This window comes from Amblyomma maculatum, chromosome 3, assembly GCF_055883805.1.
Source record: "Amblyomma maculatum isolate TAMU_Amacu chromosome 3, ASM5588380v1, whole genome shotgun sequence".
NCBI classification, from domain to species: Eukaryota; Metazoa; Arthropoda; class Arachnida; order Ixodida; family Ixodidae; genus Amblyomma; species Amblyomma maculatum.
Genome location: NC_139346.1, coordinates 24440618 through 24454432, shown reverse-complemented (window position 1 = coordinate 24454432; position 13815 = coordinate 24440618). Strand labels below are relative to the sequence as shown.

Sequence of the window (13815 nt, the reverse complement as noted above, 5' to 3'; positions counted from 1 at the left end):
AACCCGCGTTGCACACAGTCACTTGTAAGAGGCAGCACGCAACGTTGAATTTTGAACCGGGGCCGATGACGCACCCACCTCACGGGTAAAACAGCTTCAGTCTGAAAGCCATGTCTGAGCTTCGGGCAACTACGCAGCGGATACTAAATGACGAGAGAGGTCACCAAAAATAAGTTAAAATATTATTATAAATATGACACGTTTTTTCTTAAGCAAGAAAAGAAACCTGCATTCATTTCTGTGCGTGAATATCATACAGTCGAACCCGGATATATCGAACTCGAAGGGGATCGCGAAATAGTTCGATATATCGATATCTTGATACTATACAGAAATTGGCTTATGACGGCACTTACGATGCGAAAAAACGATACCATATTTGTCACGTAATCAACCCACTCGCATAATATACCCACTCTTCACTTTTGCACCAGAGGATTTAAAAAAAAAAGCGTTAAGGCCAGCTCGCTCACATGCAAGTGATTGAGCGATCTCAGCAACGATGCGGCAGCGACAGAGCGAAAATTTTCATACTTGGAACTGCGTCCCTCTCGCCGCTTGAGCCACCGCGGCAGCTCAAAACAAGGTTTCTGTGTCGTCGCGGCAGAAATCAGAAATCGTGAGCGTTTCCGCTTGCATGTCGATGGCGCGCGTCACTCCGTTTCGGTCCTCTCATCCACAGCTCATTTCTCGGCAGCGTGCCAAGATGCTGCGCAGTGATAACGTCGCGGCACATTTATCTTTTGATAGCTCCTGCGGTGACGGGGAGCAAACTTGGCAGAGTGCCCGTGATGGCTTGATTGCACAAGCCTGGTTCGATTTATCACGCCGCACTTGGAGCGGGCATCATGATCGCAGCAGCTGACCGCGCGCTTTCGTTGATTCATACATGCAAGGATAAACGACTCCCGCCAAAAAAAAAAAGAAAAAGGCCTGCCGCTTCTTAACGCCCGCAGCTGCCATATCTTACGCTACGCCGTGCGTACAGCACACCGATAAAAATGGATGACTCTCGCAAAAAAAAAAAAGAGAGAGAGAGAGAGAGCCGCGTCAGCCGCCGCGCGCAGAGGGTTCGCAACACACGCTAAAGCGTCCGACTTCTGTCTGAAAACGGGCTGAGCTGGCTTGGCGCTTGCGTAGCGCGTGCTGAAGGAGAGAGATAGCTCGGCAAAAGAATGGGCACACCCACGCACATGGCTCGCAAACGTCATGTGCTGGTGCGCGGGAAACGATAACTGCAGATGCGCGCCTTTGGGGAATGGACGCGGCGCTGCCCAGACCAGCTGTCGCCGAACTGTCCCCTCATTCCCTCCGCGCGTGGCTTGAAAACGTCACGCGGCAAACGGCCAAGGGTGATGCGATCGTCTTTGGGGAAAGCCCACTTTCCAGTGCGTGGTGCGGAGTTCGATATATCGAACGACCGGTGAAATTGAGTCGATATATGATGCGGCTTTCCTATACTTTTACATGGGATTTTCAAGGGGATATTCCGCGAGTTCAATATAACCAAAATTCGATATATCCGGGTTCAATATAACCGGGTTCAACTGTATTTACTTTCTATATCAATGGAGTAATGTTATTTTTTGTGCTTTAATATTTTGCCACACAGTTTTCAGGGGTCCTTTACACTGTTCATCATCATCATCGAGTTGATGCCGCTGGTAATAGGCAGCTGCATGCGTTTTCTTCCAAGTAGCGCGAACTGTTGCATTGACCTTGCATTCGATTCAATAATCAAAGGCATTTTTTTGCTATATTTGCATTCAATTCGTATTCAGAAATTTTAATATTTATACACTCCTAGCAAAAGCACACATCAACACAAGGAAGGTAATGAGACTTACCGTCAGGCTCTTATGAGCAGTGTTTATTTTTACAGTATGTGGATTCTTTTAAAAAGTGTAGACACTAAAGCTAGGAAAATAATTGAGGCATTTTTTATCGAAAAGAAAGCAAGCATGTGCATCAGTGACATCTCAGTATCTCTGTATAATGCCGAGAAAAACTACTTTGCTCATACCAGAGTCTTTCAGTATTTTTTTGTGAGCGAGCTTTGTACACTGCCAGCGGTGGCCACAGCATGACGCTGCGTACATTCTGAAGGCATCGGGCAGGCGGCAGCGCAGGCGGCTGCCGTTGTATCGTGTCAAGTCAGCATGCAGTTTTTAAAGCATGAACGTACATTGGCTCATGGTGCAAAAAAACGTTCACAATAGGTGCCTGCAGAAAGTGTGCACAGAAAGTATTTCTCCGCACCCTTAAACTGGCCCTCTAGACCCTAGAAATCTGCTTTGTCCAAATTTGGTGTCCAACCTAACCTGAGTGAGACTAACTTAGTCCAGACCTTCAAATTTGGCTGAGCCACCCCCAAACTTTGGCCCTCTGAACACCTGGAATTTTACGTTGTTAGAATTTGGCCAAGATTGGTTATGAACTTCATTGGATCTCAACATACGGGTCAGTCACACCCAGAATTTGGCCTCGTGGACCCCCAAAATTTGACCTCGTCAGAATTGGACAAAAGTTCACGTGTAACTTATTTTGATTTGGCCAATTCATGGGGACCTCCAAATCTGGGTGGGCTGCCCCAAAAATGTGGCCCTTCTAGACCACCCCCAAATATGATCTCATCAAAATTATTTTGACTAGGATTGGTGTCTAACCTAATTTGAGTAAGACAAGCTCAGCGGTGACTTCCAAATTTAGGTAGGCTTCACCCAAAATTTGACCTCGTCAGAATTGGACAGAATTGGTGTCTAATTGAATTTGAAATGAATATGCGGTAATTTTGTCTTATTTGAATACGGCTTCAGTCATCCAGGAGACTGACTTGTGTGACATGTAAACTACACACATTAGGGCATTTGCATGTTTATTGTAAGGAATGTTCTTATCTAAACCAAAGTTTTTCTTTGCGACTGCAAATCTTCGCTTTCTTTAGGCCCCTAGACTGCGCTGCGCTACCAGGCTTCATTTTGTGCAGCAATAACAGCCACTTTTAAATCAAGCGTGAGATGGGATCAGCATCTAAAATGAGTAGTGAAACGCATATACGAGGGCAGGTAATAAAATCAAAAAGGAAGAAAAGTAATTTGTATAAGTCATAACTTTTGAATGGAACAAAACGACTAAAAAGGACTGTAAAACATAGAAAACAATGCAAGATTAAAGGAAGCCTATGGGCAGCACAACACCGCAAGAATAAAAAATAAACATATGCAAAACAGAAACAATAGGGAAGCCATTTTAAGTTACTCTTGTCCCTGGTTTTTTGCTATGTGCTGAATTCGAAACCACACATTCAATGAAGCTGACTGCTGGTCCGATAAATGTTAGGTATTATAAGCCCTCCATATATACATACCATGGACATGAAATATGCGACATGCAGTTGCGATTTGCAGTTATCACAGTCATGCAGCGCATCGGTATATTTGGCACTTGAAGGACACTGTATTTGCAACAGATTTGTACACATGATGCTTCAGGGACACAGGAGAAGCCTATTTCTCTTACGATAGCATGTAGCACATATAGTAGTATGTAGCACGGCACTGTTATCGTTTCTGCGAACTTGTTTTTAAGTAATATTATTCGGAACACACTATCAACATTCGCAGGTATAGACCAACACCGATCTGTGACAAAAGCAAGATGCGATGGCGCTGCTGTCGCCAGGCTGGGCAGACTGAGTGTGAAAAGAAAGCCTAACGTCCATAGGAACACAATAAACCAAAAGATTTTAAAGCAGTTTTCTGATTTCACAGTGTGCCTATGATCTCGTCATTCTGTGCAGAGTAACCAAGAACATCATAAAACGAATTGTTAAAGTATGACATCTGATGGTACAACTTGTGATCACGACCTAGAAACACATGCGAGGAAAACTTACCAAAATAATTTTTCTAGTTTCAGAGAGCGCCAATAAACGTGGGCGATAATGAAATGTCAGCGAGTGTAAAGTGACAGATTATGCTACCTCGTTTTCATGTCAATCTGTATTTAAAATGCTTCAATGTATGTGCATTGTAAAAGCCTGACAAAACTCTAAAAAGGTTGTTATCCACGGGGTGCTTCTCGCAATTGTGAAAGCTTGTTGTGTTGTCCGAGATGCTGCCACACACATTCCCTCCTGAATACTGCTGCTCAAATAATGCAAACAATTAAGCTGAACGCAGTCCTCACACAGCACGATAAACAAACAGCGCCCAGCAGCAGACAGTCGGAATCCCCTGTTGGCTCACGCAAGTTGCGTTCACAGATGCCGGCATTGTCTGTGCCTTCCATCTTCGCTTGAATTGAGCGTCGTCTGCACCGCCGTCTGCTACAGTTGGCCATTCTCTTTCGTTCGCTTGTCATGACGTTCGAGAAGTGCTTTTTGAAGGTAGTTTTATCGAGGGTGCCTACCTTGAATAACTGGTATTAGTGAGCTAATTGAGTGCATGCGGCAGCATATCAGGCTGAACGACTGAGAAGCTCGCGCGATCCAAAGAAACACCCATTGGATAACGGACACATTTTGAGTGGCGTTTTGAAAATATATTGCTTTCAGAAAGACATAGCATGCTTTGTCACACAAGTACGGCGGCAATTTTTCCGTCCCGCATGATTTTTGCCGTTACGGTTTCAATCCTCCGTTTAAAAAATTTCGTGCCCTAATGACGATCCATGCTCACTGGGAGGTGGTGCCACCTCTTAGGACTTACAAGAAGCGTACGAAATTTATTGCACCAGAACTGATTCCTAGCTGCTGCAGCCTGTGGCCAGGTCTGTGGCAACGTCCTTTCTTTCGTGGTTTCTGTTTCACAATGTGATCACAACCAGAACCGAGGCATGTGAAACTTGATTTCTGTTTTTATGAACGCTTCTGTGCAGGGGTAAGGAAACTGATTTTCATCTTTATTGGGGCTGCTGTTGGCTTGTTTATCATCAACGCTCACAAGGTTTTCTCATTCTCCTTGTTCCTGAGGTTCCCACGTTTACAGTGTCGATCGATGTTGACTCCAAAGTACTGTTCCTAATATTTTTTACAACTTTTCCCTGACTTTAGTTGGTTTTACTTTCAAAATCCGCAATAAAGTAATTTTACCATCTGAGAAAGGTTTTTTTTTTTTAAATTCGACCCTGAAAGGGTTAAAGTCTCTCCAACATTTCACAACCGGCCGCTTATGCTGGTGCTCTGCAAATGAGAAACAATATTGTAGTGAGTTGTGTTTACTATTTTTCTATGGGTTGGCCTCCCAACTCACACCCCAATTTCACCTTTGAAATGGCATTTCATATTTGCACAATTTGTCCTAGGGTGTTCATGGTTGCTCTGTAGCAAAAACTTACATCATAGGTGCCCTGTGAAATCAAAGATTTGCTTTTGAAAACTTTCGCTTCTATGTATTGCTATGGGTGTTAAGCCTGCTTTTAGTGCGCCGCAGCGTCGCGATCGCCCCCTTTTTGCAAACCTGCTAAAATAACAAAAAAAAATGTTCCAGGGTGAACTTAAGTCTGCTTCGGTGCAGTAATGCAAAAGCATTGCGAGTTCTGTTGCCCCACCTGGTGGATTCTCTAATAATACATTAGCGGACCGGGGCCACATTCGCCCAGTTGACTTACGTGCATGGCATAATTGCCTTGGCTAAATGAAAGAGTGCCACAGCGCAAGAGTGTGTTGCAGTTTTATACGAGCAAGACCAGCTGCTACAACGATAGTATGATGCTTTCTAACCTGGGGCGAGGAGGGTGATCTGTTCCTTCGAGCATAGATGTGAAACCCAGCTGCAGCAACGTTTCCTTTAGTGACAGTTCTTGCGGACATGCTCTGTCTATATTGTTCTGTCCACAGATCCTCTCCGTGCCACTCAAGAGCCAAGAAATGCTTTCGCATTAAAATGAATGAGCAGCAATTGTACTGAGTGTTTTTTTTTTAATCTCCGACGACCAAAGTGCGCCTACGGCATCACAGCCATCGCTTGGAAACCAGAACTGAAACTGCATGAGAACAAAATTTAATTCTAAATTATTTAGCTGGTATAAGTGCATTCTGTGTTATGACTCATGTACATTTGTGAGGAAAAGTGGTACACAATATGCAGCTGGTGGCAGAACTCAGAAAAAATGCATTGCAATGCCTAGAAAAAGCTATTAGGATCGAGACAGTCGTGGCGGTGCCCCATTTTATCAACAAGCATGTATCGCTGTCAGTAGATGGCATTTCGATGCAGTTTTCCCGAGCTCCGACACTGACAGAGTATTGTACTATACCATTTTTGCTCAAGACTGTACCCTGCCCTGCTGTCTTGTGCCCTGTTCCAAAGAAATAATGTGCATAAACATTTCTGTGTTCACTTCAGCATATTTATGGTGAAGGGTATTCATTGACTCATCATAGGGTAATGCCCCACTGTGATTCTTCAAGCCGCATGCAAACTGTTTTGCATGTCTCTTGCTTAATGTGAACTTTCATTGTGACAGTATTCCACAGCAGCCTATTGGTTCGGCATGCTTGAAGTAAGCGATAAAAAAAAATAAAATTTTCTTAACCCAGCTAAGCCAGGATATGCAAAGCGAAAGCAGTAGTCGTGGATGAGACTGAAATGTGTCTTTGTCATTGTTCTTGACGCACTTTCTTCTCCACCGCCTTGCGTCATTGCTTTGCAAGTCTCTCTTCTCGCTCTTTGGCAGTTTCCATTGCTAGTTTAGCTCTCTCAGCTTGATTTTTCCTACGTGCCGCTACTTCACAGCGACCAATGTTGGCAGAATGAGTAGATTCGGCTTGTAGGCGAATACTAAGCGTTGTTGCCTCATCCATGGCATAGCACTATGGACTCGCCGCAATTATCAGCTTTTATATACAGCTTCACAAGAGAGTGGCTGCTCCACAACTTATATTCCCCGCTGCAGTTCAGCGGCTGAAGAGCACTGCGCAGTGAGGCGCTTCGCTTATCGATGACGTCACACACAGCGAATGAAGTTTGGAAGTTGTATGAAGAAGAAGCGAGATGCCGCGCGCCGCTAGCTACAAGGCTGAAGGTCAAACCCTGGTGTACGTGAAACGCACCGCACCTAGCTCCAGTGAAGCTTTTGCTTCAAAAGTTTTAAGAATGGTTCTTCAAAAAGTAAGGCAAGGTAGGCATCCGACATAGCCAGGTCTTGGTGTACATGCGTGTGTCGCACATAAGTGCAAAGTACATGTGATGTGCGAAGAAAGGTGGGAGGAGGGGGGAGGGTGTTGGTCATGCTTTCATTGTGATATCTAAGGAGCACTTGGAGCTGGAGGGAAAGCAAAAGAGCACCAGGAATTGTGGTCGCTGCAAAAGAGAGGAAAAGATGGAGCATGAAAAAGAAGTCTCAGACCATTCTTTTTTTTTTTTTTTCTTTTCTTTCCAGGTTTACTGGCATAAGGTTGTTGTGAATTTAGTGCATCACTATACCCTTGCTGCAAGTCCCTTTTGATCATAGTTTTCTTGTAACTTGTACTCTTGCATATCCTTTCGAGGTGTTTCTGATAAGATGAGTTTAATTGCACTGTCCGTTTGAGTCTGCCAATTCGACAGAGTTTTGCTGCAGTGCCATGAGCATGCAGCCCTGGATGAAGCAGTTCAGATTGCAGCATTTTCATTGGCTGCTTCCAAAATAATTGTCAAATGCAGGTCTTATCTGGTTGTCTTGACATCACCACAAAATTGGAGCAAGGTATACGAACCAGAAGGTACATAAAATACGTGTAACAATATATATGCATACAAGGAGACCAGGAGCAAAGTACATCCTTTGACAGAGGTGTAGAGCCCAGGGGGCCTGCTTCTGAGCCGGCGCTGATTTAGCATTAGTGGAGGTTCTTCCCATCGGAGAGGGTAGGATAAAAAAATCTTCCATCAAGAGATTTGGAACACTGAGAATGCATTACAAACCGCAAGAACTGGCTCAAAAGTAGACCCCCTGGGCTCTGCACTTTTGACAAAGACTGTGCATGAACTTCATGCAGAATTTTCAAGTAGAAAATTACAATCTAGTGTTGCTATAATTGAGCTCCAGAATATTTTTACTTTTTTTTCTATGGAAATCGTTGCATGTATATCACCCACCACATGATTTGCAATTATATACAATGTTCTGCAACTTTATCATACCCCTTTTGAAAAATTCTCCCGCCTTAACCGGAGGCTCATTTGCACTGAAACTGCAACACAAAGCTTGCGAGTTGTTGTCCCTTTCTTTACGAGGTAAGCTTGACCATGGTGCTTACTTGGTTTGGCCGCGCATGATGAGAAACCAGAACCGTCTGCGACGAGGCTGAGGAGCAAAAAACCCCAGCGCAGAGTTTCCAGCAAAACGCAGCTGTAGCGTCATATGGAATTGCTGGAGGAAAGCGCTGCAGTTCAAAAGGGCTGAGGCAAGCATGGCATGTTCCTTTATTGGTGCTAGATGGCGTCACCGCTGCCCTTCGACGGAAAGTTGGCGTTTGTGTCTTTTGCTCTCAGTCTCATTGTAGACGGTTCTGGTTTCTTATTATGCACGGCCAAACCAAGTAAGCACATGGTCAAACTTACTTCGTAAAGAAGGAGACAACAATGCGCAAGCTTTCTGCACAAATAAGACTTCGGTTGAGGCGGGAGAATTTTTCAAAACAGGTACGATAAAGTTGCAGAACACTGTATGAATGCTGGTCATGGAACTCAACTACTTACAGTGCATTGAGTGCTTCTCATTTCAAGAAAGAACTGTCACTTTTTCTTTAAGACTGCGGTCTCGTCTACTTCAACCTACACATGGGTGCTCCCATCATGCAGTGCTGCAGCACAGGCAGTCCTCTTGCTCGTCCACCAGCACCCAAGGCTGATCATAGCTTTGCACTTCTTCCGGCAGTGTAGTACAGCGCTTGGCCTTTCCCCTGTGCAGGTGGTGGCCAACTGCAATGAAGGTGCGCGCAAGATGGCACGCATGGAGGAGATGCTGCACCTGTCGCGTGCGCTCGAGTTCCGCGAGTGCCGTGCCGTGCCGCTCATCTCGTCCAGCCGCTGGCTGGTCAAGCGGGGTCCACTGGTGCGGGTGTCACTGGACAGCCGGCGACGCACCTGGGGCCGCCTGGTGCGCTGTGCACGGCACTCGCTGCACCTATTCTTGTTTACTGACCTACTTCTGGTGACGCGACGCAAGGGGGATGACTACTACGTGGTGCTCGACCACTGCCCCCGCAACATGGTGCAGGCGTGCCCGGAGCCACCCGCGCTACCCCCGCGCCTGCCTGACTGCTGCCACCACCTGTTCCAGCTGACTCTTTTGCAGAATAGTGCCGGCCGCACTGTCGAGATGCTGCTCGCAGCTGAGTCCGAGTGAGTGTGCTGTGCTGAGTCAAAAATGTCGCACGAGCATCGTGAAACCCGGGGAACACTGTTTAGAAAAAAAAGGGCAAAATTATGCTTTTAATGGACATTTGTGCAGCGATTATCAGTTGAACGCCATTAAATATTTTCCCTTTCACACAGGATGGCCTGTACTATCATGAGCAAAAATAAGAGACCCCTACCAGCGCATGCATAAATGTGCCGAACTACTTGTGGCCGTTCTTATGAAGCACCCTAGTGAAGCAGTGCTCCCCTACAATAGTCAATAGTCAACAGCTGCTGTCACCATCCAGAGTCCTGAAGGAGCCTTAAAAGGAGGCCTCCTTTAGCCGATCTTTAAAATCAGCTATGCCAACCGTACAATCTCTCGCGTAGAATACCATAGTCCACCATCATAATTTGGGACCCGTTTACCACATCGAATACCGACAAACTACAGTAGAACCTCGGTGATACGAATCTCACGGGGTCGCGAAAAAATTATCATCCGAACATTCATATCATCAAAACGAACGAAAATAAATATGCAGAAGCATAGGAAAGGCAGTCGCATATCTGTTTACGTCCAGAAAAGTTTATTACAGTCGAGCGGTCACAGCTCGCCACTCGCGGCGCACACAGCGCGACAGTCGATCACGATATCGGTGACAAGTGGGCTGCGTGCCTCCACGGACTCCTCGCGGCGCATACAGCACAACAACAGACGGCAACGTGCCAGTCACGTGGCACTGCAGACTGCTCGCTATGTGTACCGTGCGGCCAGGGCGCTGCCGACTACTACTCACAGCTGCGCGTCGCTGCAAACCTTTTGTGGCGTAGAAAACGATTGCATGAATTAGGAAGGCGACATGCGGGCCACGTGGCGCCGCAAACTACTCGCGGATCGCGATCACGGAGCCAGCGATGTCCAGTCCGGGCGCACCCGGCGTGTATGCTGCCGCCAGCTACGGCGGTTGCGACATCCGTGGTTTGTGGGCCACGCGCCGCTGAAAGCTTTCCGCGGCGTGAGCCCGACAGAAAATCGTGATGTCGGTGCTGTGCAGACCACGCGTCAACGCAAACTGCTCGTGATTCGTACATACAGCGCGACTGGCAATCGTGGAGCCAACGATGTGCGGGCAGGGCGTAGTGCTCAAGGTTGCGGTCCCAGTTCGCGCGTTCGTGTCATCCGTAGTGGCGCGGGAGAGTATCCGGACCATTCGAAATTTTGCACATTGTACACAATGCGCTCTGGCCGGGGAATTTCGCGAATTCGTATCTCGAAATTCGTATCAACCGGATTCGTATCATTGAGATTTTACTGTAGAACGCATGCAATGGAAAGCAGCAAGGTTTATCTTAAACAAATATGGTCGTAGCTCAATTACGCAATTGTTCCAACAGTGTGGTTTCCTGTCAATAAGTGAGGGGTACCGCATTTGTAGGTTGAAGTTCATCTTTCAGTTATTAACAGGATATTACAATATTGACACGTCTGGTATTTTCACTTTCTCGACAGGCTACCCAATGAGACGACACGAAAAAACAATAACATCAAGAGTTAAATTCCTTTAAGTATGCTTGCTACCCTCGCACCATCGTTGACTGGAACAACCTTACTAAGGATGTAGTCACGCAGAAATCATTAAGATCATTTGAAGAGCACTTGAAACAATTCGCCAGTATTGTTCTGCCTTTCTGTATGTCCAGTTGTGTGTTATATACTCACCCTGCTAATGTCTTAAACAAAGACCGCAGTATGCATAAATAAATAAACTAAATAAATAAACTGGCTTCCGCTGAACAGATGCTGCCCATGGCTTGCTGAAACAACTCTGGTGCACCTAAAGGAAGTGTATGAATTCTTTATCGTCCCCAAGGTGTGATGAACGTATACAGCTTGGAGCTGCACTCATAGAGCTGCCAGAAAGGTGACTTACACTACAAGCAGTGTGAACACTGTGCAGTTGTTCAAGTTGGCAAGTAGTTCATTTTATGTCAGTATGCTGTAGTGCCCGCATCTAATTACATCATTTAGCTGTCTCAAGTGTAAGCACTACCGCGAGGCGCTGTTTTGTTCATGACCGTGACAACTGGAAGAAGCCAATCTTTCCTGTTACTTTTGTTGTTACTTTCCTTGTCATCATCTTTTGTTGAATGGCTGAGGCAATCTTCGGGGAAGCCACAGTGACAGGTGCTGCATTGTCTTTGAGGGTGACAGTGACCATACCTGGTTGTTGATTGATGCCCTCGAACACATCAGAGACTGCATTCAAGATAGCTTGACTGCAAAGAGGTAGCAAGTTTTTTCGTTGTCGACTGAAGGTTGTCAACAGAAGGTTGTCAGCAGAGGTGTCACGCCTTTGAGAGCGAGGGTTAAAAATAAATTAATAAACCTTGTCTCCACTAGGAATCGAACCTCCATCCCTTGGATCCCCAGCCCAGCGCTTCATCAACTGCGCCATGCCCCGGATCGTGAATCGCTCTTCATAATTCTCCTTGTCTACCGTGAGGATGATAGCAGGATTTCGTGAGTGACAGATGCTGCGCTTTATATTAAAACAGCGCTAGAAACACGGACAGATTTGTCTGTGTTCTAGCGCTGTTTTAGCATAATGTCCAACCAATTCGCCCAACAATCCACTTTGCTAGATACTGCGCCTTTCCTTTCCTGTAAACGAATTATAGAATGCCGGTGAACTTTAATGCACTCAATAAAATGCTGGTTGTGTTCGACAAGGGGTGCATGATGTACCGTCACGACAGGTCAGGGCGTCACCAGGCGATTCATGCATATACGAAGCTGACCCCGCCGGGCGTCCGATACAGGCGTCCATGCGGTGCCTTTCATTTGCCGCTTCCTCAAACGCCGCACCACACAGCAAACAGAAGCAGACCCAGATGACTAGGAGGCATTAGTACAGCAGGCATCAGCGGCATTTGAAATTGATTTACAGAATAGATTATGCGTAGTGTCTGTCACAATTATCTGCGGACACATGTACCACGCTGTAAAAGGTGCAGTGTTTGTCACAATTCTCCGTGGACACATGTACCACGCCGTAAAGGAAGGGAGGAAGGTGGGAGTGAAAGAAGAGAAGGAGACAGAGGTACCGTAGTGGAGAGCTACGATCCACCGCGCTATAATGGCTTTCACATCATCACACTTTAGTGGTCCAAAGTGCCTTCTAGAATTTTTTTTCTCGAGAGCAGCGGGCTTGTCTCTGTTTGGGAGTGCACTACTTAGAAGAGCGATCAACTGTAAGTCTTGGCATGCAGATTCTTTAAGGAGTGAAAGAACTTGTTTGCTGTGGGCATTATATGTATGGACCTTGCCTTTTGCTAGTGATTTCATTTTGCACTCAACGAGTATTGGCAGTTTTGTGCCATCATAAGTTGAGACTTTCACATCGGAGGGAGTGTTTGGTTCCTGCAAGGAGTGATGTTTACGTGAGCTCCTCCAAGTTCGACTGTACTCGAATAATCAAATAAGAGTCAAATACAGTCGAGTCCACTTATAACAATATTCAAGTGCCACAAAATTTCCATTGTTATAACCGATAATTGTTATAAACGGTTTGCACGAAAACAAAGCATAACAACTGCAGAGAGGGGTCATGGACGGCAAGTGACAAGCGAGCTACGCCGAGACATCGTTTTGGTGGCCCCGAAAGGGGTCTCGTAAAAAATACGAGAAGGTTGCCGCGGCTGCCCCTCAGCTTGAGAAATCCCGAAGTAACGCTGGGGTGAAGAGAGAAGAGAAGAGAAAGGCGAAACTTTTATTTAAAAGCAGAGGAGATTGAAGCATGCAGGCCCCTGGGGTGAAATCGCCGCAAGCATCTCACTACGTACATCTCACTGGCTTGCACGAGAAAACCCCATGTTCGTTAACCTAGCTTGCCTCACGCGAAGCGTGTCGACATCCTTCTCCATGGCATCTAGGTACACCACGTAGTGCAGCGGAAGGTCCCTCGCGAAAACAAAGCCCCAGAGGGACTGAATCAACTGCAGGGCCTCTTGCGAGAACAACGTTGAGGCAGCCTGCCCTACCGCGTCGTCATCGCTGTCGTCGCCGTCACTGCCGTCGTCAGGCACCTTGTCGAACGCGTTTGCGCCCACTGTCAAGCGAGGACTTTTTTTTTTTGCCGAACTTCTCAGAGGAGCGGATGATCGTCGACACCGTCGGTTGCGATAGTGCGTACTCCTTCGCGATACTGCACTTGTCTCCAAATCGATAGCCGTGCGCTTTCTTTTCACCGGCAACGTTGTCCGATAATCAGCGGATGGATCAGCCATCTTACATTTCGGCGGCGATTCAAACGAGACGAAGAAACCGCGTGGCCAGGAACGACTTCGACGCAATCAACTTGCACAAACAACCAAATTCGTTTGCAGAACTGCGCAAAATGAGGGGCGAGCGGGTGAGTGAGTAGATCAGCGGATCAGCCATATACCTTGGCGAAGTCCATTTGTGTTTCGAGAGGTGGAAGGGCAG

The 13815-nt window shown here is 46.4% G+C and overlaps 1 protein-coding gene across 4 annotated transcripts in view; it reads left to right on the top strand.

The window, feature by feature from the left end:
• Positions 1–13815, top strand: part of Exn (Ephexin) — a 155452-nt gene that overhangs the window by 128436 nt on the left and 13201 nt on the right. For all 4 annotated transcript variants that reach the window (XM_084597363.1, XM_084597364.1, XM_084597366.1 and 1 more), the window contains one exon: positions 8896–9329. In XM_084597363.1, the coding sequence (XP_084453489.1) occupies positions 8896–9329 (434 nt within the window). The remainder of the gene's footprint in view (positions 1–8895; positions 9330–13815) is intronic.